At 41.2% G+C, this 21,121-nt stretch overlaps 1 protein-coding gene across 1 annotated transcript in view; it reads left to right on the top strand.

Annotated features, from left to right (window-relative positions):
- Positions 1-1,515: 1,515 nt before the first annotated feature.
- Positions 1,516-21,121, top strand: part of lama2 (laminin, alpha 2) — a 188,888-nt gene continuing 169,282 nt past the window's right edge. Inside the window, exons 1-3 of the mRNA XM_030047861.1 lie at positions 1,516-1,557; positions 16,160-16,211; positions 18,160-18,350. Of these exons, the coding sequence (XP_029903721.1) occupies positions 1,516-1,557; positions 16,160-16,211; positions 18,160-18,350 (285 nt within the window). The remainder of the gene's footprint in view (positions 1,558-16,159; positions 16,212-18,159; positions 18,351-21,121) is intronic.

The following is a 21,121-nucleotide window of genomic DNA, read 5'->3' as shown; positions in this document are numbered from 1 at the left end:
CAGCCAGTCAGTTTATCCTACAGTAGCCCTACAGTTTTTTTGTTAGTCAACCAAATAGCTAGTCAGACAGTCAGACGGTAAGTCGAGAGCAGGTTGTCCTTTTCATAATAAGCAGAGAAAGAAAGAAAAAGCAAAAAGGTGTAGAAAGAAATGGGATAAAAGGAAAAGAAAAGAGAGTAGGAAAAGAGAGTGGTGAGGAAGGAGAGAGTGAAAAGAAAGATGAACTGTGACTGTGATGGTGGCTTAAAAAAACCCTCTGCCTGCTAAAAGATAGATTTAGAGATGCAATCTCAGCTCCATATTTCAGGGAACATTTATTGCAACTATTGAATTCCTGTGAACTGATGACAAAAGGGTGTCCGCTCTTCACAATTATTGCTCTTGGTCACTTTGCTGACTGGCTGATCAACTGATTGATTAACAGACTGACTGACTGACATGGGGGATAAGTGTGGGAGAGTCAATCAAAATTCTGTTCTGGAAATTCTTCCAGAAATTCCATGATCAGTGGGAGCCCTGTGTATATCGCAAGAGAGAGAGAGAGGGAGAGAGAGAGAGAGAGAGAAACAGAGTGAACAAGGGGGAAGACTCAGATAAGGAATAAAAGACAGTTTTCTGGATGTCTGCTGTTCAGTTACACTGGAAGATGAATGTTTTCCAGCTTTTCTCCTCATTTTTTCTGTCTTGGATCAAGTCTCTGAAAGGGAAGACAGTAAAAATGGAAGGGAAGAGGGATAAAAGTGTCGAAAAGGGAAGAGAGAAAAAGACGGTGGCAGCGAGTGAAAGGAACTTTACTAACCGATACATCTTCCTCATCCCGCTAGCGATAGTTGCCATGGTTTTTAATGAGTAGGAAATGCCAGACATAAGTAGCCTGCTGATTGACAGCTGCCAGTCAAGCTGAAAGATCGCAGATGCTTTTGGAAAACACATGCTCACACTCCCACACACATATACAGCAAAGATAAATGCCATGATGCTTCGTTAGCTGTGCCTTATAATAAACGTATAATACCTTTCTTGTTCCATTAAAACCATTGAGTTGAGTCACAGTGCCCAGGATTAGATTCTGTGAATGTGGGGACATTTCTTTTTCTTTTTTTCATTCAGCAGCATAAAATAAACTGAAAAGGAAAGGAAATCTATTATTCTTTCTTTTACAAGGTTAAAAATGTGCTTTTTATTTCTTGCAAAGACCTTGGATCGTTGAAAAGCCAAGGTTTCAACTTTGCAAAAGACTGGAGAGGAACACTTTCCTCTGAGAGCATAAGAGCGTAAGCTTTAGGACAGACTAAGAACTGACATGAACTGAAGATAATTAAAGGTTGAATAGAGTAAAAGCAGTCAAATGGAAATTATGTTCTTGGTATGCATGTGTGTGTCCGTGTGTGTGCCTTTGTGTGTGTGTGTGTCTGTGTGTGTGTGTGTGTGTGTGTGCGTTCAGAGCGTCACCCTATAGAATATGCCATAGATGGAACCAATCGTTGGTGGCAGAGCCCATCTATCAAGAATGGGATGGAGAACCACTATGTGACTATCACGCTGGACTTGAAACAGGTACACACACACACACACACACACACACACACACACACAGAGTTGCAATCAGCTGCCATGCACTCGGCCCATCAACGTTGTTTTAACACTTACTGCCACCACGTTGCCACAGTGGAGCTTCAGTCTCCACTGTCCTCTTAGATTTACCCACCAGGCAGCAGAGCAGTGCTCGATGTCAGGGTGCGTTCTTGTGAGCTGGGTCTCTACATCACCTCTAGGCACCGCTTCAACTCTGAGATCCCCTGCCAAGCCAAGCATACAGTTACCGTTTGAAGATTTATTCTTCAAAATATTGTGTATACACGGTTACCTGTTATTCAACTTGCACTCTCTGCAGTGTTGAGTTTAATCATGGATTTAATTGCAGTCCCTTGAAAACTTATTTTATAGGTTTTGCTGTCAATCATTTTTCAAAAATATTTTTAATTGTGCGTGTGCTTCTTAAACTAAAACTCTACTTTGAAGACTTGGTAGGGGTGTTGATGATGGAAAGCACAACTAGTTTACTTTAAGAACATGATGAAAAAACAATAATTTTGCAGATGCCATGGGAATAAAACTAATGAGTGGGAGAGGCGCAAAAACCAGGGTTCATTAGGATTCGCTTGTCACCAATTTCTAAAGGTTAGAAACAATGAGATGGTGTATAAGTAGCCTTTATAATGGCAAAAATTAGAGTATGATGAAAAAGAATAAAAAGGCTGAATGAAAGGAAAAACATTACAATAAAACAAATGAGCTAGTGATACCTGGACATTAGATGCACAAATGTTGCTCAAGTAGAATGTGCCTACTCACCGTTTGGCTGTTTTTATATCAACTTCATGAGCGTTTCTGTTTGCGGTCTCAGTGGACTAAGACTCATATGCAGTTGTGGGTTTGAATCTGGGTCAGGATCTTTGTCATCATTTCTGTCTTCCATCTTTCCTGTCTCTCTTTACAGTGTACTGCAGAATTGCCTTAAAATTCACCTCAAAACTAAAAGCGCAGCGAGATATAGAGGAGTGGGGTTTTGAAAAAAACTGACAAAGAATAATAGATGAAGAACAAAATAACCTCAAGAAAGAGAGAGAGAGAAAGAGGGAGAGAGAGAGGGAGAGAGAGAGAGAGAGAGAGAGAGAGAGAGAGAGAGAGAGAGACAGGGCAAACAGAGACAGCTAAGTTCTAATTAAAACCAAGAAATCTGATGTTTTTCATTTTTTTACAATATACTCCACTTCAGCAAATGGAATTGAACATACTTAAATTGATTAAATTGAGTTGAATTGAAATGAATTGAATTGCGTTGCGTGTAGAAATGGAGAGAGAAAAAAGAGACACAGCGGAGTCTCCTTTTTCTTTTTTGTACTCGATCCATCACACAGAATATAATTATATTTGTAGACAGGAAGTGGAGCAGCGGCCATCTTGACATGTTAATGGCTTCGAGCCCATCAGTTACACCTATCACCTCTGCGGTACAGCGACTGAATATATGCACGCCTACCTGGTCTGCCTCTCTCTCTCTCTCTCACACACATACACACGCACCTGTCACCACGTTGGTGTGGCTGCTGAATCCTTACCCCTACACCTGTTTACACACACACACACACACACACACACACACACACACATTCCTTTATTTAATATTCTCTCTCTTATGCTCTTCCACACATAAACGCGTTCACAGAACTGCAAAAAGACAAATAACAGAGTGTGGAAAAGTGTACAAAATAATTCTCCCCCTTGCATTAAACACCATTTGTGACAAGCTGGTGCTTTAAAAGCTTTTAAATACCTAGGGACAATTTTTTTTTTTCTCGGTGACCACCAGCTGTGCCAAGTCTTTGCCAGTTGTCAGCCTCTGATAATGTTTGTGTTTAAGGTGTACACAGTTTCCATATTGCATGTATTTATGCCACTGCCAACTCTCAACAAGTCATTTAATCAAGAATTAACCTAATGATCTTATTTCTACCTAAATAAGTGAAAACCCCCGTTGATGTTAGATAATTTCTTTCTTTTTTTCAGTTGTTAATGTGATGCACTGCCATGACATAATGTTACGTCCAGATATTTCCAGTCACTTGAGTGGGGTTTCATAGCCAATCACAAACAACAATATCAAACACCAAGGTAAATGTAAGGATGTGCTGTCAGTCCCACAGAATTGAGAGCATTTCTGGAATCACCATTTTGCTCTGATGCTCAACATGAATAGTTTATTGTAAGCCACACTGTGTGAAATGGATCTCATAAACTTCAGTATGACATCAAGTTTGATGTATGTAGACTGTACCATGATGACACTGAATCTTATAGGCTACGGCACATCATCAGCGTGCATCATCCATCTGCGCCACTGTAGTGGTAAACAATGAAGCTAAGCAAGAAAGGAGCCCTTGCAATAGTTGTGTTAATGTGTTTGGACAAAAATCTAAAGAAGAGGAGGAGGAGGAGTGTGAATGTGGGTTCGCGTTTTCTTCTTCATTGGAATCCCAAACATTTCGTTTGGCTTTTTTTACTTCCATCATTGGGTTTAGTGCCAGTGTTGTGTTGCTGAGTGAATCATTTAATGATGCATTCATATTGGTTGGTTAGTACACGTGACTGTTACAATGGCATCTTTGAACCCAGCTGTATACCTGGCTTTACATGAGCCTCAATGACCGGAATGCAACGCAGCCAATAAGACATATTATATTTTGAGTCAGGGGTGTTATCCTGGTTATAGATACGCCCGTATGTTCACAGACTTGCTAAATAAATACCTGATGAGCTTTGACTGAAAGCAAGAGATTATATCAACAGTCATAGCAGGAAATCAATAACTGAAGTAGACGTAAACGAGACAGGTTGAGGGACGGTTGGTACAATAGAATGAAAAACTGCAACTCATCATGAAATAACTCATAGCATGCATTGCACACCACAGATTGATGATACATGACAATGTAAGAGGATCCTCGGGTGGATTTTTTTTTACCTAGGAACCCTCCCTCTCAGTCATCTCAGTATTGCTCACTATTCATGGCAAATTGAGTGCTCTACCTCATACTGTAACATGCCGATCTGTGCTGCAGTACACACAGCATAGAAACCACTTCAACCAATTTTGAAGCATTATCTGAGCTAAAATGGAGTGTTGTGAGGGCTCTGTGTTACGAGTAATGGTCTGGCTGTGGACACAAACAAGACAGATGGAGGAGAGAGGGGATGCTATGAAATTTTTACCAGTACACAGGATCTGATGTAACTATTCCTTGCGCTGTATCGGTAAGCACTTTCTCTATCAGGAAGTCTGGCTTGGATGTCAGGGGATTGAGAGGTGGGTCAGAGCAGGGATGCACCAAATGATCACAAATGTTTGATGGAATTAAGACCACAAGGCCTCAAGAAGGCCACCTACAGCTTACCTAGCAGTTACTTTCAGGAGACTTGAGCTTCATGTTGAAATACACAGTGTAATGGTTATATGGGATATGCCTCAACCTACTGAATCAAACCAAATCAGTTATCACTATGTGGCAAGCCGATCATTTTCACAAAAAGCTATTTTGCATGGACACTATTAGGACCATACAACGATCAATCATTTCAATGCCCTGTTTAATATCGACAGTATGATGCATAAAATCTTATTTTGCAATACTAATAGTCTGTTTTATGTTTGTAATATCCGTTTCATGTATTTACTTGCCTTCTCCAGTTTTCTAGTATAGAAGAAGCTCTTATAATAAAACTATAAACCTGTTCCAAACACTATTTGTAAAGAAGACAATCAAAATGGTCAGATTCAAGATTTTATGATAACTTTTCTAACTATTGAGTAGCGTTCTGTTGAGTTGAAAAATGTAGATAACATATTTCAAGGATAAATGCAGTTTAGCAGGGTTGAAAAAAACAACTTTTATCCATGGATCAGTGAAGTTGGGGTTATATTTTAGTCTCATTCCATCTGTCCCTTAGCAGGGTATCTGAACATGCGAGTAATGGATTTGCATGAAAAGTTGATCATGGGATTAACCTTTTACACTGACCATTTGGCCAAAGAAGGCTTGGCAGTAGGCGTGGCTTCTCGCTTAAAGGCATGTATCTTCTGAATAGATTCACAAAATACCATCAAACATTAAAGGAGACATACAGTATGAACAGGCAAACCCTACTTCATTGGCCAAATCAAACATCATGGGAGGAGAGGAATTTCCAGTTAAACATAATTGCCTTGTAACGTTTTCCAGAACTGGGCCCAGTGGTTGAAGCACAGCACTAATGTTCACTGAACAAATACAGAGCTCATTGGCCGCTGTGATAATTGACTAAAATTCTCAGAAGTGGCTGGAATTTGAACAGCCGTAACTCAAGTGTTACTTCATTTTGATTGAAGAAGCTTCTTGGATGGGAAGTGAAACATCTTCAAGACTCTACAAACAAGTCCAGTTGACCTGGATTCAACTCATATTTGGCTCCGGAAAATGTGTTATCTTCTGATGTGAACCAAGTGGATAATGAAGATTTGAAGAGATTATTAACTTTAGGTGAACGGCATATCATGACAACTGCATGACGTGCCATCTAGTTGTCAATGTCAGTGTTTTTTTTATTGTCTTGCAAACACAACACAGCTCTCTTACCTCAAGATAATACAGTGTGCTATTCATTTTTATTCTTCTTTTTACATTGCACTGTGTACTTTCACTGTCTGTTCTGTCAGTTTCTCGAGAATGAAGCCTTACCTTGGACCGTCACTGAGACATTATGTACTTACATTGAGCAAACTGAGGGATAAAGTTAAGTTTTCCTGCTCCTGGCAAACATTTACTTCTCAGGTCAATTAGTAGTTACTTTCATTTTTAGAGGAGGCGTTGTCATTTGATGAAAGATGATGTAAGGTTAACCATTAAAATATTTACACCAGATATTTGTAGAAGTTTTGGGTTGTGTTATGTTAAGAGAGGGTGGACCCAAATGCAGGACCTTAACAACAGGATTGTGAGATAAAGAGGGTTTATTGAGAGGGAAGGGGATTTGAGAAGGATGGAGGCGATGCGGAGAAGGTAAAGGGAGGAGGGTGGAGGGTGGCTGTAGCCAGGCTCGGCGTGCTGTGGAGGACAGGCGAGCAAGATGTGGCATGGGCTGACAGAAGAATACAGAATACAAACACAAGGAAGGCAGGGAGCACAGCACAAGGGAAATGCTAGGGCATGACCGTGGCCATGAAGGGTAGATGGTTGTTGGAAGTATGTTGCGGTCACTTCTGGACAAATATAATAAATTACACATTGCTCTTTTTTTCTCAAAAGTAATGAATTACTTTAGTTGTTACTCCCCAAGATAAGTAATTAGTTATGCTATCTGTTTTTAGTACTTAACCTAAAATGATTCTACTAGGCTTATTTACATTCATCGGGTCAATGAATATTGTAGCAGTACTCTTAAAGGATATGTTTGGTATTGTTCAATATGGGCCCTGTTATTTTACCTTTGGGGTTAATTAAGACAAAGCCTTCAGTTTTAAGTTCAGCAATGCCTTAATTTATTCCATTAAAAGAAAATGTAATGTGATTACAGTGACACATTGCTTACTCTCTAATGAACAGAGCTAGTTAAGTTAGGAAATTCTCCATCTACCATCACCTGATTGGTTGCTGACTGGCACGCTTTTCATAATTAACCAATTACCATCTCACTCCCTAAATTCAAAATATTTTAAAAGTCATGTAAACTTTTTTTGGACAGGTTGCTTGTCTAGCTGCCCTGCCACTACTTCTCATGGATTATGCTTTTCCAAATGTATGCAGCAGCTAGCATAAAAGGAGATCTTGTCTGCCAAAGTCAAACCCATTGTCATGCCTCATCATTTAATCAGTATATTTCCAATACGCTGTTGTCCTGACTGAATTTCAGTGCTGCTGTCTCCTTGGTGTGCACTCATACTTTAAAGTTCGTATTGATTTGAATCAAGAGTCAATTCACTGTCAGTCCACTAAGGTGATTTTCTGCAATGTTCAAACACTGTATAATGAAAACATTTGGGCATGAGAAGGCTTTCATATCCACTCTATTACGGAAAGATTGAAAATGATGGTTAAATCATCAATCACAACTTCCATTTACATTTTGCTCTGACTTGAACTAAGAATGAATCAACCTCCGGCCTGATTTGGAATGATTGTCTGCGAGCTCCTCACCATGTGTTATGCCTGTGTGTGTGTGTGTGTGTGTGTACATGTATAAGTGTGTTGAGTGTGTATTCTGTGTGTATGTATGTGTGAGTCTCTATCAGTCCAACAGAAAGCTATTTACTCTCCAGTGCGCAGAATTTCCCTTGCGACCACATAGTCATCTCACTCACAAAATGACAGAATGCATGCTTGCGAGAGAGAGATAAAGAGAGAGACAGAGACAGAAAGAGAGAGGGAGAGAGATTGTGTGTGTGTGTGTGTGTGTGTGTGTGGTTATCATCTGTGACATCACCACCCTCATTTCCTCTCTTGTTATCACTGAGACTCTCTGGACGGTGAGACTGAATAATGAGAAAGACAGACAGGTGTGTGTGTGCATGCCTGTGGATGTGTGTCTGTACGTTCTTCGTCACATTTAGATGAAGTCTTGAATTGTAACCATGGGCTCTAGTTTCGCCAACTGGGTGTGGCCAGGTGGATTTTGCAAGTTTGGCACGCCGTGCGCCGTGGCACAAGTACTCCGCCGTTCCTCCTACCTACCGGCGCATGGGAGGAGAGAAGGCGTGGAGTGGGTTTGACATAGCCAATTCACTTTAAACCAATCAAATGACCCCTGTCTTCGCCTTTAAAATGCGCTGCACGAAGGCGTAATGAAAGTTTACACAATTGACATGGAGGTCTACTACCGCAGGCGGAGCGGAGCCCAGGAGACCGGCGCGGAGCAGAGACCGGCCTGCAGTGTGGACACGTCACCAAAACCTCACAGGCAGGCTTCCGTAATGTCAGGCACATAAACAATGCAATAAATACCGACAAAAAACACTATTCAATGCTACTATCTCAATCAGCACCTACATATATCTCCATATCAACTGTCTCATCACAACTGATGTCAGATCAAAGGGGATTGGCACCGTTTGTGCTGATTGTGAGGTTTTGGTAATGTGCGCCTGTCAGCCAAACTTCCACTACACCGGCTCTGCTCCACCTTGCGCTGAAAGTAGACGTGGTTTCAGACGGCGAGCTTTGGGTGCACCTTGGCGAAGCTTTTTGGCATGAAACTGTCACTGCGCCAAGATGAATCTGTCGGCACCTCCCCCTGCTGCAATGCCACTCCCATCTCGGTGCACCTCGGTCTGCGAAACTAGCAAACTGTGCGCGCCTCGGGTTGTGCTGCTCGAAACTAGCTCTGCGCGGGGTTCGCCTCACTGCGCCACCCTGCGCTGTGCCGGGAAACTAAAGCCCCATGTGTCTACAAATGCATTTCTGAGTGTTACCTGAAAACACAGCTAAACCCCTGCCTAGTAGGGAGTAATTCAGTGATCATAATGTAAAGCTTTTGTATTTAATCATCTCATCCCTACATCTTTCTAGTCATTGATTGTGTTGCTATCCTTCCTGTCATTCCATCTGAAACTACAAGTTTTCCCAACAAGGCATTTCAAATGTTACTTATTTTCTGTTGCCGTTGGCAGAAACATTAGTATGCATATAAATTAAAAATTATTGAATGTATAAAGGCTGTAACAAGGTTACACTTGTCTTTCACTGGTTGCAATCTTTTATCCACTTCAAATGAAATTTGGTTAAATTGCAGTTATTAGGCAAGTGCAGCGGGCAGTTTGATTGATGGACAGTTTGATTGACACGGTCAAATCATGCGCTGGCTCTGCTTCCTGGGGGCAGGAATAGAAGCTGGCATGGTGATCAGGGCCCTGAACAAGCTGTCAGTCATACTGCTTTCATTATCCAAAGCTTTTAAATGACTAAGACCATGCACGGACGCACACACACATACACAAATGCATACATGTTCACATGCAAAATGGTATCCTTTCAACCCATACAGACAAGCAGCACTTTGAAGCACAATTTCTAAACCTGCATTGGAAATAAATGGGGTAAAGGAAAAAATCACCAACATGAATCGCATCAGGCACTTGAAAATGCCTCACAACAAGAAGTATAGAGAACATGAAAATAGCACGTCAGTGCAGGTTAAGTCCATAAAGTTACCGAGACATAGTGGGAAGGTAAAAATTTAAACAATAAAATACATCAGTCTCTTACAGTTTGACATAAACATACATAAGTGTACACACTGAGCACTATATTGCAGTGCAGCTGTTTGTGTCTCACCTCAGTCTTGCCTTCCTGAAGTCTTCTTTTGCCTCTTCTCATTCTTCTCCTCCCCTCATCTCAATGACTGTTGACACCATCTGATGAACTTTTATCGAAATGTTTTTTATTTTTTCTGGTCATCACAAAAGACAGCAAACATAACACAACTATAGTAAGTAAAGATTGTTAGAATATTATAATGTTATAAATTCAGTTATAAATGAACAAACTGTTCATTAGAATTGTGTTTTGTGTGTGATTGTTACAAATACCAGATAATGTGATAGATAATAAAGATCACTTTATTTGGCCCATCAAATAAAGTGATCTTACATGATGAGCTCTTAAAGAACTGATTCTTAATGAATTATGATTTCATGATGTGCTCTGTTCTGTAGTGGCTTGGATTTGATTGAGTGGTCCAAATTTTAGGCAAAAAAAGAATAAATCATGATCATGCTTAATGAATGATAATTCATGATAATCATTTTTTATCATGTTGTAATTGGTGTGTTATTCATGCTTGATTCCTGATGATTCATGAGGTATTAATGCATGACGTAATGCATGAATTCATGTCATTTCATACCCTTTACCTTTGATGTAATCACCAATAAAGTGTTACTTTAATCCAGTTCAAATTACATGACAGTGATTGGAGGAGTTCTCTTCCAAGTGCGCACACAGATTTACTGAGCGCTGACAGGCCAGTTTGATTTGTGCTCTTACCTTACCTTACCACACCCCAAAGCCAGGTTTTAAAGGTTGTCCATGTAGAATAACCAGCCTGCTCTGACCACAACATCAAACTTACACCTTTGTGCAGGCAGATCTCTGCTGGTCAGTTGATGGTGGGAGGCAACACACATTTTGAATGATGTAAAATCTGAAAATAGTCGGGGCTTCAACTGGAACTCCAGATCTAACGTCGTCCTTGCTGTTGATCCTACCAGGAAATTCTCTCTTTTCTTGCCCTCGGTGCTGAATATTTGAATGATGGATTCTTACTTCTGTCAACTTCTGTCAATTACTCCAAGTTTATTTATTATTATTCTTTTTTATTTTTTATGTTATTTATTTTGATTTCTTGCAAAGAAATAACTAACCCTCTGATGCACTTGAACAGCCTAAGTCCACATCATTTGTATCAGACAACTCTGTAAGCCTCATTTGTCCTGGATATTGGCCAAACTGTGGCTGTGGCTAGCCTCAGCATGCCACATTAAATACTGTATGACTCAAATTGACCACAGCATCACTGAAAAGCTAATTTGGACAAGCAAGGTGATTTAAGCATGAGCACACATGTTGTCAGACAGACTGATAATGTTTTGTCTGTCTGGATTTATGGGGGATACTTCCCACAAGCTGGACGCTGAGCCCCCCCTTCTCATTTCACTGCCTCGCTGACCCAAAACATTCAGTCAAGTTGTGAAGACCGTCTGAGCCCTTACCTGCTGCACAAACGACTTTGAAAACCTGAAAGAAAACTTCAGCTATCAGGTTTCCAAGTGAAAGTGTTTGGAGTCTGACAGTGTTCCCTGTAGGCCACGGCCATGTTGAGCAAGACGCGGCTAGATAAAGACTTCACATTACTTTGCAGCTTTGTGGCGAATATGAAAAATGCAGAGACACATGAGACTGATATGAGGTAGGATACATCAACACCTTTTTTTAATGACAGCTTTGTGTGCCAAAAAAACTGTTTATTCATAAGAGAGGGAAGGAAAGTGAAACATCTGCTGATCCTGATGTAATTTTAATCTGTGTACTTTAACTTTGTTGGTCTAATGTTTGACAGCAACTCAGGCAAAAGCAAGAATGTAGGAGAGATTGCGGCATCTTGTGCAGACTAAAGCCTGTTTTAAAGCTTAAGGCCAAATTATTACCAAGTCTGTGAGTGTGTGTGTGTGTGTGTGTGTGTGTGTGTGTGTGTGTGTTTTGTGGGGGTGCAGACACAGAGAGACATGCTCAAAGAGAATGGATCTCAATTGTTCGGTGTCTCACTTTCTCTCTCTCTCTCTCTCTCTCTCTCTCTCTCTCTCTCTCTCTCTTGCTGTCTGTCTCTCATACAGACACACACACACACACACACACACACACACACACACACACACACAGGCCATTCCTCTGAAGCCTCCAGACTCTGTTTTATCCAGAGGCCGTGTCTGTACGAGCTGCACTCGGCTGCAGCCTCCGCACTGCTTTAGCCAGGGTCTGCGTATGTGAAAAACACACCAAATGTGCCTTTTTTTTTTTTTATTATTTCATTTCATTTTATTTTTTAGGCAATTCTGTGGTGCATCTGAACTCCATTCTTATGTAGTTGCTGCAGAGCTGTCAAGAGACCGTTGTTCAAAATAGGATTCAGAGTCTCTCCCCAAACTTTTACTGTGGCAGCTCAGTGGAATACCAGAAAGATGTTGCGATGAGACGACTGTGTGGCTCTAGTGAATATCTGCTGCCTGTGTGCCTGCGCTAAGTTTGGCAGTCAGGGAACTTGGCTGATTTGAAACTATTTAGAACTGGGCCAAAAGCTAGTTTACTGGCCCGGTGAGATGTTAACACGTTTTTATTTGAAGTGACAGTAAATGCTAATGGGTCTGGATACCAGTCCTGTTTAATATGTCTGTCGCTCGGCCTGCCTGTCTACCTGTCTGCCTGCACGTCTGAATCCCCACACATTTTCTCTCAGCATTATTTTTACATCTTTGTGTCCCAGAGCTGATCTTGTTTTCGCTGTAGAAACAATGAGAAACCATGTCGATTCATATTGAGCGATTATGTCTTGTGAGTGAATCCAGCTGTAATTGGCTGAATACAAACTGGAGTTGGAGCTTCAGGCCAGTTTATTAGGCCACAGAAATTTTAACACGTTTCCATGTGAATGGCCTGTAAACACCAGCTGTTCAATTTAACCGCTGTTGCTGTGTGTCCAAATCACACTGAGACAAAATGAATTGTTCACAGTCGATTTAATGGTGGACAACCCAACCATGCTAGTCACGGGGCTTAAATGGATTGATTGGGCATTCCTTCTCAAATCAACGTTTTAAGTGCTCATTTGGCTGCCATGCTCAAGATGGCTGCCAAAAGGCATTTCCTAGAACATCCTGCTAATCTCTCTTTTACTACATCTAAGATGGCTGCGATAAAAAGCTTTAAATGATGTGGAAATCAGCACTGATTTGGCTAACTTTGCACACAGTAAAAATGGATGTAAAAATAGTAGTCACTGTGATATCTGAGATTGCCATATCTGGTGACATTTCTGACAACAACTTTGTAATCTTGACGGGGAGAAAATCAAGTTTGGCCTGCGGTCCGATCTCAACACTGAAATGATGTTTCCTCAGTTACTTCTCTTACAAAAAGAAAGAAAAGCTCATTACAGTGCACTCATCAGTGCAAAGCTAGAGTGGTTACATTATTTCAAATACAAATACATGTAACTGTAGTGAGGATAAATAAGCCCGTTTTCCTTTTTTAGTTTATGCCACTCTGAACCTCACTCTGTCCTCTAAGAAGGTGAGCAGGGAAACAGCAGTCAACAGCAGTATTGGTCTCAATGTCTCAAAACAAAATAAAAGTACAATGAAATAAAGTAATGAATAAATGGATGATTAAATCAATAAAAATCTAAATTTAAGGCCATATCATTCAGCCATTAGGTGCTATTTATTTACTTGTTTATTTTGGTGCACTGATAACATCTAGTGAGAATGCATTTCAAACCAAAGCGAACCAAGCCAAACCCACACTGCACAATAGCCATTACACACCTGATACCTGATAGGACGATGAATAATGATGCTTATGTTTTTAGAGTGCAGGGAGAGAGATGTTGCTGAATCTTGGGTTGTTAGTGAACCAGCAGCAGACCAGTGGAAACATCTGACTTCGTCCCAGATGACACCATAGTGTGGCTCTGCTGGTTGTGCCGACTCCCTCCGGTTGAGCTGATGTGCCAAGCTTCCGACCTGTGTGTGAACAATTCGGACTCGTTGTGGTGATTGCCAGTGCTTTTCTAAATGACCACATGGTGCAACCTGTGATAAATTAGGGGATTGTGTATAGATATTCTTCACTATAAATTCAACAAATCTGGCATATGTGAAAACAAAGGAGTAATATATGTATATATAATTTTGGGAGATGTGTGTGTCTTTTGGAAGGTGGAGTTATGGTTTGGGATGTTTAGTTATGGTAAAGAGAAGGAAAAAAAGACAATAAAACCTAACAACCTCAGCAGCCTCTACACCTTTAAAACTGATTGTATTGCAGCAAAGGAACTACCTTCTGTGTCTTTATGCAGAATGAAATGACCCTATACAGTTCTCTTGTGGTACAGTCTAGAGCCATTATATTCTCATCACACAGGTCTATATTTTCTCAGGATCTACAGTTGTTCTTTTTCAACTTCATTTCAAATGCAAAATATTTCTCATATTTCTTTCTGTTTTGCATTAATATGGTTTTACAAAGGCTTTGCTTCCAGACATTCTGCACTTGGCTGCCAAACCAGGCTACTGTGCAACACATTGAAACAAATTCGATCAAACTGATGAATTGAATCTGTTTTTAGCCCTCTGTGAGACATTTCATTTGTTTCGTTATAATGTGATCTGTGCCAGGACTTGAGTTATTCCCAAGTTATTTACCTGTGACATGAAACGGCATGACTGCAAGTCAGAAATGTATTTACCAGGCATGTGATTGCTCGCTTTATTTGTTGATGCTGTGTTGAGCTTAGCAAAAATCCCTCTTCTGATCCACATGTGATCAAGACACAGAATATGACACACAGCAACCCTCCAGACCACCACACACACACACACACACGCACGTTAGTTAGCTGTGTTCATCTATGTTTAGCTGTTGGAGCTGCCTGGCTGTCCAAAACCTGTCACTGTATTGCTAGCTCGCTACTTCACACACACACACACACACACACACACACACACCATCCTGTCTCTTGTGTGAATACAGGTAACAGTTGACTCTTTGTAAGCTGTTTGAATGACTGCTATAAGGTTACTCAGAAATACACACTGTCTCCCTCTCGCTCTCTGACTTGCACGCACACACACACACACACACACACACACACACACACACAAACACACATATACTGGGTAGCTTTCTCCCTATTCTAATTGCTGAAATGTGACACTGCTTCCCACATCACAAGAAGAAAGGGAAAGGAGAGAGAGAGCGAGAGAGAAATGGGATGAAAAAAGTGACAGAGAGGTGAAGGGAAACAGAGAAGTCTGGGTTTCCTGTGACCCACATCTGATGTTTTCATCCATCTATCTATCTATCTATCTATCTATCTATCTATCTATCTAGATCCATCTGCTCATTGGGTGGGAAAAAACTTACAAAAGCCACTGAGCATTTGACTTTCTTTAGCCAGTACTTGACTAGTGCTTTATAATGTTATATTCAGGGAAGTAGTAAACTAAAGTTGGGTCTGTGACCTGCAGTTGGTGATCATCAAGGCAAACACCTACCAATATAAATAAAAAAAGATTGATTTTTTTCCATTAAAAGGCAACAATAAAACTCACTTCAGTCAGAGTGATAATAGTAATTGATGTAGAATTTGGCTCACAACGATTTATTTCAGCCCAAACAAGTATCAATATGATGCCCTAGTTTAAATCACAGGAGCGAAAACAATGTTGTCAGAATACAAGTTGATTGGGTGCCCAAAGCATGAGTGGCATATGCCAGTTTTGCTGACCTGTCCCAACGACAAACATTACAGCTAAATCACGGTGAAATGGTCATTGGCTTGCCATCACAATGCTTGCAGAAACACAAAGATGATTTTTAAGTTTAAGATAGCCATCAGCCTACAGCTGTCAGCCACAATGGTCTACTCCCCTTGCCACCACATAAGAAGTGTGTGTGAGTGAATGAGTGAGTGAGTGAGGGACCTGAATGACTCACTTTCTGATCATGGCCCTCACCATTCGTTCACTGTGGAAAAAAGGCAGATAAACACTATTCTGCAAACAAGAATATAGGCAGACCCAGTTATGCCCTCCACTATATCTTTGACTGTAGTAATTTATATGTTCAATTTGTTTTGCTGCAGTTAAAGAACCCAAACTTATCTGGTACCACATTACTTTCAAAGGCTGATAGCATCTGCACTTTGCTCTGCTGTGCTAATGGTTATAAACCTGCTCACTATTCCCATAGGAGACCAAAAGGCACTGAATACTAAACCCACAGCGGCTTCAGCACAGGCACTTGTATGACTGTTGAACTGTAATTCTCTCTCCTCCCTGTGTCTCTTCCCCCAGGTCTTCCAGATAGCCTACGTGATTATAAAAGCAGCCAACTCACCTCGTCCAGGTAAGTCTTCTGCTCCATAACAAGAGTCTGGACAGCCTTGATGTTTTAGGCTTATTATTTTGGAAGGTGAGAATTTCAAGTGTCAAAATACAGTGCAGGCATTGTTATGTTGTACTAGAAACAGGCCACGATAGGGCTCTGTTTTCATGGTGGTAGCATTAGCAATAACAAAGGTAAACCCAGTGATATCTTGACTGGGGCGTGGCCAACTTATTTTTGCGACTAGTATTACCTTTATGTTTATCATGATCCTGGTGTTGTCTGGGAAAGTGTGTTGGCACAGGAGTTAATGGTGCTAGTAGGAGGGTCATTTCATATAAAATCAACCAATTCAGAAAAAAAATTCCCACCAGACTCTCTCCCATATTCAGTGAGGCCATGCAAAATTTAACATTCATACTACAAATATTTTCTGAGTTACAGAACCTCAAAGTACATACGAGTAGGCCTTCTTTTTCACATCATTTTTTCTAGCATTTTCGAGCCCTCATAACTTCATTCCTAATAGAGATAGCCACATGAAATTTTCACGGCTGAAAAACACACTTGAATCAACCAACCAGGTCAATTTTACATCCATCCTCAGTGTCACAATCCCAAGCCAAAATCTGTTTTTTCCTCAACAAATTTTCTGTAGCCAACTTTTAGCATCAATATATCAGGAAAAATTACAGGTTCAGCAACAAAACTGTACCAGTTTAATGTCTATGACACACGGTAATAGAAACAAGCATGTTGTTTATATATGTTTTCTGATAATTTATCAGAGAAAGCTTCGAAAAAGTGCATTTTTGGAAATCTTTGAAGGGTCATACACCGTGTGGGATAGGTGGCTGGTTAAAACAAGTTATGGCTCATTCAGGTCTCAATTTTAGCCACATTTTGAGCACAGACTCATCTTCTAGCCATGATTCCTTCTGTGCAAAAGTTTAGAGATTCAATTAACCCTTGGAATGAATTATAGCCATGATAATGCTCAGTGAGTGCCATTCTCAGACTTGGCACTCAGCTTCATGTCAGCTTCACATGCTCATGATGCAAACTGCACAGATACATGTTGTGTGCATGCACAGTTAATTCATTATTAATTATTAATTAATTATTATTCTTGTTTATAAATTATACATACATACAACATGTACCTGTGTAGTCTTACATGCAAGCAGAACATGCATGGAGGGGCTCATGTTATTTTGGACAGGTTTGTCAGTTTGCCTCGGCCAACTATTACTGCAAAAGTCGCATAGCACACTTTGTTTTAGCTAAGACCCATTTGTGTTAGGGCTAAGGTGATAGTGATATTTAACAAAACGTGGTACCAAAATTGCACAGTGCTTCTGATCTGCATGAAACAATACACCCAGTTGAGTCACCCAGTTGGCAAGTTGGGTGGAAAATCCCAAACTGGCAAAAATGCCTCCAAACTAGTTTTACACTGAACAAAATTTGCAACTCTGCAATGCTGAGCCAGAGTTGTGCCTAACACCAGTTTAATGCCAGCACAAAAATAGGGCCCTTAATGTGCAAATATTTCCAGCATCACTCCTCTTTTGCCAAAAATTACCTAATATTTATGAGCTTTTACATATTTTTACATTGCTCTTTCTTCTTTTCTTTCTTTCTCATTTACCTTTTGAGCATGTTTCCTTAATTTGCCATCCTCTCCATATTTTTTTGTTTATCCTGACTCAGTCAATGCAGGTGGTGGGTTGCTGTAAAAACAAACAAACAAAAAAAAAAAAACAATTGTCATGAGCTGTCATGTCCAAGCTATGAAGAATTAACATTTTGAATGTTCTGTCAATAAACTGCATTTAACACTTGACTGGACCACAGCCTTGAATTTCCATCTATTGATTGATTGATTGATTGATCTTGTCTCCTTTTGGACTAATTACAGTTTTATGTGTTTGATCATTATTTTCTTCACAAATATTTTTGGCCCCAGGTAACTGGGTCCTAGAGCGTTCCATAGATGGTGTGACCTTTGAACCCTGGCAGTACTACGCCATCACAGACACAGAGTGCCTGACACGGTTCAACATTTACCCAAAGACAGGACCCCCATCGTATTCTAGAGACAATGAAGTTATTTGCACGTCTTTCTATTCAAAGATTCACCCTCTGGAGAATGGAGAGGTAAGGTACCAGGTGATATTTGATGATCTGATCTGAGATGGGGTTGGGCTGCTTGGGTTTTGTTCAGTTGGGTGGGTTGAGAGTCTTTGTCATGGGTTTTTTTGGACAGTGTCTTTCATCGTGAGAGTTGCTCAGCAGTCTTTGCTCACTCAGAGAGACAAGAAATACAGATATCAGTTTACAGTAAATGTCTCCACATTGCAGGCCGACACAGTTCTACTATCAGATGAGTCTGTTCATCCCGATTTAGGTTGAGCTGGATTTAACTGAGGTGTGTTGTCTCGAGCTGCTAGGAAATTAATCTTTGGCTTAACCTCAATTCAGTTTTACTCAAGAGTCATTTGTTGTCGATTTGATGGTGAAGAATGATTTTTCTTTTTTGGAACAATTCAGTTTGATTTCATGATTTGAATCAGTACTTCTCACCCAAATTTTATTTCCATTAATATATATGTGCAACAATGTAAGACTATAATTTTTCCTTTTAAAAGTGAAAAAAATCTGAAATTACTTCACCATTATTTACTGCACACCAGTTTTACAACATAATGTTTTGTCTTTTTTTCATAATTGAGAATGAATCAATTCAAAGCATTTTATATAGATTCAGGCCAAGATAAGTCAGTTAATTCTATTTTTTTCTTTTAGCAAATCGGTGCTGTTGAATTGGTATAATTTAGAATTGATGCATCAATGCATTGAAAGATCTATTGCACTCTGAGCTGTCAGTATAACAATATAGTATAAGTGGTATAACGTTCTGGAGAGGAAAGTGTAGTGAAGCATGATGGCGCCGGTGTATGTGGCCTGCCGTCTCTCGCTGCTTGTGTTTGTGCTGGTTGTGTCAATTGTTATCTCCAATGTCAGCTCACTGCTTGTGTATGATCGCCAAACATTGTTGGATCTTCGCCCCTCTGCCAAGGACTTGGTGAAAATCGACCACGATCATGATTGTCACGCATTTCAGCCGCCTCACCTCCCCGGCGGGATACCTACTCACCTTCGGCGTACCATTGCTCCACTCCCCCGGCGTAGACGCCGACGACGCCGGGGTAAACGCAGCGGACAGCTGGTAAAGATCAAGGCCCTCTCGGCACGACTCCCCGCGTTCTCCCGGAGGAAAAACGGAGCGCTTCCTGGTGTCTTCCTCCACCCGCGCTCGCTGGATCATATCGACACCTGGCTGGTACCTGTCGTCGGTTCGGATGAGGAAATCCGCCCCCACGGCACCTGTTCTCCCCGTGCCCGCCGGCGTGGGGTGAATCCCCGGCACCTACGGACCCTGTGTCGAGCTCCACAGACAGCCGATGTCTCGGTTGTGCCGGTCCCTGCCAGGTTCGGCCTTGTCAATGCAAGATCACTGGCAAATAAAACATTCATTCTAAGGGATTTCTTCATGTCCCGTGGACTGGACTTTCTCTGTGTAACGGAGACCTGGCTGAGTACTGGTGAGTCCACCCCTCTTATTGAGCTCTTACCACCGGGTTGCTGCTATTTTAATTCCCCGCGATCGTCGGGTCGAAAAGGGGGAGGAATAGCAGTTGTTTTTAAAAGTGACTTTAAATGCCGGCAGATCTTCCTGCAATCCTCCGTCACAAGCTTCGAACTCTGCCTATTTGAGCTGGGCCGCTCTCATGTTAGCTTGTGTGCTGTCATCTATCGACCACCAAAGTACAATAAGAGCTTTATAAGTGACTTCTCCGAATTTCTTGCCGAAATTCTTCCCAAGTATGATCGTGTCCTTATTATTGGTGATTTTAATATTCACGTCTGTTGCCCTGACGAGCCGATCTCTAGGAACTTTTTAAATGTTATTGACTCTTTTAACTTCATGCAGTCCGTGTCCGGTCCCACCCATGAACTCGGGCACACACTCGACTTAGTGCTCTCGCATGGTCTGTGTGTCTCCAACATTGACATTTGTGACGCTGCTTTCTCGGACCACATGCCAATTTTATTTGACATCCCCACTCAGCGTCCGGTTAGACTGCGCGCTCCTCCTCAACGCCGTCGCATGTTCAACTCCTCTTCTCCAGCTCTGTTCTCCGCTACTTTTGCTGATCTCTGCGAGTGGAACTCTAAAGCCTTTAAGTGTTTAAATACCGAGGAGCTGGCCACGAGTTTCCACTCTGTTTGTTTACAAACACTGGACATGATCGCTCCCATGAAGAGCCGTCGCGTCAAACCTGTGCCCGAGCCCTGGCTGAATGACGTCACTCGTGCTGCCAGGCGTGAGTGTAGGAGGGCGGAGCGCAGGTGGAAAAAGGACCGTCTACATATTTCTCACAGTATTTTTAAAGAGAGTCTGATGTGTTATCAGAAGACTGTTAAAGCTGAGAAGAATAAATATCTCTCAGAAATTATCGCTTCTAATTGTAACAACCCCAGTGCTCTGTTTAAAACCATAAATACTGTCCTTGATGTCCCCAAGTCTATTGGTATTGTTGCCTCTACTGAAATCTGTGAAAGATTCCTCCACTTTTTCACTGATAAGATTGTGTCAACAAGAGCCTGTATTCCCCAGCCTTTCTTTGACCCTTCGATTCCTTTGCCCTGCACATCTGTATTTGTCCAGTTTGAGCCGGTGTCCCTCTCTGTTTTAAAGGACATAGTTAGTCACATGAAGCCCTCTGGTTCCCCTACAGATGCCATCCCACCTCGTTTGTTTAAAGAGGTACTTGCTACCATCGGGCCTTATGTCCTGGAGATTATCAACAGTAGTCTCTCCTCTGGTACAGTACCTGGGGATTTTAAACATGCAGTAGTACGAC

This window comes from Myripristis murdjan, chromosome 24 (assembly GCF_902150065.1).
Source record: "Myripristis murdjan chromosome 24, fMyrMur1.1, whole genome shotgun sequence".
Lineage (NCBI taxonomy): Eukaryota > Metazoa > Chordata > Actinopteri > Holocentriformes > Holocentridae > Myripristis > Myripristis murdjan.
Note: the sequence above shows the minus strand (reverse complement) of the source record. Positions and strands in the feature narration are given on the sequence as shown.